Source organism: Aethalodelphis obliquidens, unplaced genomic scaffold (genome assembly GCF_003676395.1).
Source record: "Aethalodelphis obliquidens isolate GAN/ISIS:26980383/991018 unplaced genomic scaffold, ASM367639v1 scaffold43, whole genome shotgun sequence".
NCBI lineage: Eukaryota > Metazoa > Chordata > Mammalia > Artiodactyla > Delphinidae > Aethalodelphis > Aethalodelphis obliquidens.
Window position 1 is genome coordinate 5,495,462 of NW_020837987.1, and position 4,904 is coordinate 5,500,365.

At 53.1% G+C, this 4,904-nt stretch overlaps 1 protein-coding gene and 1 long non-coding RNA gene across 3 annotated transcripts in view; one reads left to right on the top strand and one right to left on the bottom strand.

Moving 5' to 3' along the window:
- The window catches only part of ATP4A (ATPase H+/K+ transporting subunit alpha), a 13,457-nt gene extending 12,993 nt beyond the window's left edge, over window positions 1-464 (bottom strand). Inside the window, exons 1-2 of the mRNA XM_027078864.1 lie at window positions 234-464; window positions 66-125 (exon numbers count right to left, since the gene is read on the bottom strand). Coding sequence (XP_026934665.1) covers window positions 66-125; window positions 234-401 — 228 coding nt within the window. The 5' untranslated portion in view covers window positions 402-464. The remainder of the gene's footprint in view (window positions 1-65; window positions 126-233) is intronic.
- The window catches only part of LOC113605612 (uncharacterized), a 7,696-nt gene extending 5,020 nt beyond the window's left edge, over window positions 1-2,676 (top strand). For both annotated transcript variants that reach the window (XR_003427272.1, XR_003427273.1), the window contains exon 4: window positions 1,665-2,676. This is a non-coding gene — a long non-coding RNA (uncharacterized LOC113605612). The remainder of the gene's footprint in view (window positions 1-1,664) is intronic.
- The last annotated feature ends 2,228 nt before the right edge of the window (window positions 2,677-4,904 follow it).

Genomic DNA, 4,904 nt, shown 5'->3' on the forward strand with positions numbered 1-4,904 from the left:
CCCCCCGCGCCCCCAACCCCCGGCTCCTCTTCCCTATACCCACCCCTCCCTCTGCCCCAGCTCACCTTGGTCGCACTGGTCCGATATTTCTGTTCCAGCTCGGGTACTGACAGCTGGTGGTCGTTCTGCATGGAGGAGGCACAACACTCACTGTCTCGCGGGTCCCCACCCCTCCCCTTGCCCAGCCCCGCCCCGCCCGCCACCCCACCAGGCCCCCTGGGTCCTCTGCTCACAATCTCCATCTCCTTCTTCATGTTCTCCAGCTTCTCCTTCCTCTTGCCCCCTCCACTGCCCGCCTTCTTCTTGCTCATCTTGGCTGCCATGTCCCCACTGGGACCAGGACCCAGCTCTACCTGGTACAGCTCGTAATTCTCCTGGGGGTTGGCAGACGGGGAAGGCATCAGGTCCCTCTGGAACCCCTGCCTCCAACCTCCACCCCCCAACCCCTGACCCTACTCACTGCCTTCCCCATGGTGCCCGGTGCAGCCGCCCTCCTTTGCCGGAGACGGAACCTGGGACCTGGACCAGCCCTGATATACCCAGGGAGAGAGGAGGTGGAGCAGGGCGGACCTGATTACAGCTGATCACGGGGCTCCTTGGGGTGACCTCCAGGCCCGGGCAGCTTGGGCATTCCCTACTGGGCTGCTCTACCTGCCCGGACCCCATCGCAACCTGTCACTGAGATCAGGGAACCACTGGGAATAGCTGTACTAACAAGAGGAATAGCGAACATACGGTGCTCATTATGTGCCTGGCACTGTGCTAAGGGCTTTCACATATTAATTTATTTAACCTCACAACTACCCTTTGAGGTGAGTGCCATTCTTACCCACTCCCCTTACAGATGGGGAGACTGAGGCACGGAGGAGTGAAGTCACTTGCCCATGTCCCCAAGCTAGGACGTGGGAGGCAGGACGCAGAACCAGGCAGATTGGCTGCAGAGTGTCCTCTTCGAAGCCGCGCCAGACACCTGGAGGAGGGGTGGGGGGGGTGCTCACAGCAGTCACTGTAATAGCTGTCAGTTCAGGGAGCACTTGCTCAGTGCTGGGTCTGCCCTGTGTGCTTTGCTTGAACGCTTCCTTAGCTCCTCACAACAGCCCTGCAAAGTTACGTTCTCTTATTAGCCCCCATTGTACAGATGGGGAAACTGAGGCACAGAGAGGTCAAGGACTTTGCCTAAGGTTGCGATGACTAAGTATCAGGGACAGGAGTCCAGCCCAGGTTTGACCCCGGAGCCTGGCTCTCATATGGTACCATCAGTGAAAACACTCACACTTCACAGCAGCACTGCCAAACATGTGCAGAGGGGGAAACTGAGGCTCAGAGGACCCCAGAGGCATGCCCCACTCCAGCTACAGCCATCACAGCCCTCAATCATTCCCCTGTCCCCACCCCAACCTGCCCAGGTGGGGAAACCACGGTGCAAAGTAGGGAAAGGACTTTTTGAACTTGGTGCTTAGTGCCAGGTTTGAGGTCTGGGAACCCCCTCGAAACCCCTCCAGTCAGGGATCTCCATGGGCAGACGTGAGGGGCTGGCCTGGTGGAATGGCAGGTCCTTGATATTCTCATGCTTGGGCCTCACAGGGTGGACGTGTCTCCAGGGGCAAGTGTGGGTAGATCTGATAAGATAATTGCTTTGGCAATGTCCTTCTCTTCTGGCACAGGTCACCTGGGAGCAGCCGGAGCCTCTCCCCACCACCACCCAGCTGCAGGAAACCCCAAGAGAGGAGGCAGGGCTGAAGTCACACTCACTGCCCTTACAATGAGTCCACTCGTTCACTGGGGGCTTCTCTCTCTGAGTCACATGTGTAAAACAGCTTGTGTTACTTCTCTGCTTACAACCCTCCAAGGGCTTCCCTTCTCACTCAGAATAAACTCCAAAATCATTCCTGCAAGCTCTGGCCCCAGCTCACCTGCCCCAGCTGTCTCTACTGCCAAGCCATTGGCACTGGCCTTGCTGTGCTTTGTACAGGCCAAGGTCATTCCTGCCCCAGGGCCTTTGCACCTGCAGTTCCTGCTGCCTGGTACCCTCTTCCTTAGATGTCAGCATGGCTTTTTCTCACCTCCAAGTCTCAGCTCATATGTCACCTCTTCAGAGAGTCCTCAGTTATAATACTGCATCCCCATCAGGCTCCATCCCCTCACTCTGTTTACACACACCCTTTATCCCAACCTGACATTGTATCTCATTTGTTTGGTGTCAATCTTGTCCCATGAGAGGGAAGACCAGGACTTGGTTGTGTTTGCTGCTGTATACACAGCACCCAGAACAGTGCTCTCAGACACACATGAGTTGCTCAATAGTCACTGTTGGATTGAAACAGGATTTATCTCTTCGAGTGGTTGGGAACATTCACTAGCAAACTTGGAGCACCGGCCAGGCCCTCAGGAAGTCTCAGTCATTGGGAACTCATCTGGTGCCTCTCGCTGTGTCCAGGGCCTGGGGCAGATATGCAGTCATGCCTGCACAGACTAGGGAAGCCCACAACCTAAGTCACAGATGGAGAGACTGAGGCAACATCACTGGAGGCAGAGGGCTGACCTGTGATACTGTGCAGACCTCTGTCAAAACTCAGGGACTCTCCTTCTCTGGTCCCTGTCTCATTTGTTTTTCTCATTTCTTAGTTTTGTTATGTTAATTTTCAATGCTTTATATTAAATATTTTAGACCTACAAGTTACAGGGATGGTAAAATGAACTCCTGCCTACCCTTCACCTAAATTTAACAACTTGACCGTGTCTGTGCTATATAGATAGATAGATAGATAGATAGATAGATAGATAGATAGATAGATAGATAGATTTTGGCTGAATCATTTGAGAGTAAGTTAGAGACAGGATGCTTGCTTATCCATAAATACTTAGGCATGTGTCTTCTATGAATAAGGACACTCTCTTACATAACCACAGTCCAATGATCAAATTCAAGAAATTAACATGGATATGACATTATGAACTAACTTAGAGAATTTATTTGAATTTCCCCATTTTTTCCTCTCCTGTCATTTTCTTGGTCCAGGATCCTATCCAGGACCACACTTTGCATTTAGTCGTCCTGGCTCCTTAGTCTCCTCCAATCCGTGACACTTCCCCAGTCTTTCCTTGCCTTTCATGACCTTGACATTTTGGAAGCTATCTCCGTTATTTTGTATAATATCCCTCGGTTTGAGTTTGCTATGGCTCCTCGTGATTGGCAGAAGCACAGCCGAGATGTGTGTCCTGCATCATGTCAGGGAGGGCTTTATTTTTGAGCCTTCAAGCAGTTTGGAACGGGGTGGACATTTGGGGGATATCAAGAGGTAATGACCAGAGGGCTGTTCTATGATCTCTTTATTTTCTATTCAAAACACTGACACAGGGCTTCCCTGGTGGCGCAGTGGTTGGGAGTCTGCCTGCTGATGCAGGGGACACGGGTTCGTGCCCCAGTCTGGGAAGATCCCACATGCCACGGAGTGGCTGGGCCCGTGAGCCATGGCCGCTGAGCCTGCGCGTCCGGAGCCTGTGCTCCGCAACAGGAGAGGACACAACAGTGAGAGGCCCGCGTACTGCAAAAAAAAAACAACAAAAAACACTGACACAGTCACAGTTGGCACTCAGCTGGACTGGTGATTCAAACAGTGGAAACACAGCCTCTGCCTGAGCCCCCAGACCTTCCACACCCGGCCCAGCCTGACCCTGCTCTAGCCTCAGGGCCTCATCCATTCTGACTGGTCAGTGCCCAGTTAAATTTTTTTTTTCAGCCCCCCTGATTACACAGCCTTCAGATGGTACACAGCTTTCAAGTTCTGTGTCTTTGGAGGATCTTTGCTTGTGCATTTATTCCTTCATTGCGTGTCCAAGCAACCCTAACCCTGTCTCAGGAGTGGACACAGGCGGTTGCCCACAGGCAGGATCTGGATAAAGCGGGAGGTGCGCCAACGTTGGCACTTGAAGCGGCGCCGGGGCGGACTGTGCCATGTGGAGAGGGGACGGGCAGCTCCCGGCACCATTCGGGGGCAAAGACTTCTCACAGGAATCTCGCAAGCGTGACACGATCCATTCAGCACGGCGGAGCAAGATTTCTCTGAGCCTGGGGCACACGGATCATGGAGAATTTTTTGAGAACAATTAATGGTCAGAATTGAAAAAAATTTTCCTGACTGTTAGAGGACAGACTATTAAATGGATGGCAAACATTTGAGTCGGTTTTCAGGGGAATTTGAACAAGAGTTTCCTAGAATCGTGACCACAAACACTCTTAGGGGCTCAGCGTCCTACAAGGCCTGCTGGAATCAGACCCCTGGCTGTCCCTCCTTCTTCCCCTGTGCCACTTCCCCTCCATGGTTTAGGATGTCCGTTTGTCAAAACGATCATTTCAAGGGAACTCCCTGGCGGTCCAGTGGTTAGGACTCCTCGCTCTCATTGCCGAGGGCGCGGGCTCGATCCCTTCTCAGGGAACTAAGATCCCACAAGCCGCGCAGCGAGGCCAAAAAAAAAAAATCGTTTCAAGACTTTGGCACGTGCAGTTTCCTCTGACTGAAACACTCGCCCTGTGTCCCCCCCACGTTCAACTACCTCTTGTCTTTCCTGCTCCAGCACAGATGTCCCTTCCTGCAGGAAATCTGGGACAACCCGCCAGGCTGGGTCAGGTACCCACCGTGGGCTCCCACAGACCCCTAGGCTTCCCTTTCCCAGCCCTGACCACTCTGACCCTTAATTCCTCCTTCACAAGCCTGACCAGTCTGGGCTGTCGCTATTTGGTGACATTTCACCTCCCCGCTGGACTTGGAGGATGGGATCCAGGATGCCTCAGTCACCACTCTGTGCCTGCACCACCCAGCCCAGAGTCGGCCCAGGCTGGCCTTTGCTGAGTGAAAGAACTCATTGTGACCTTGATTTTCTGTCTGTGTTTGGTCTCTGATAAG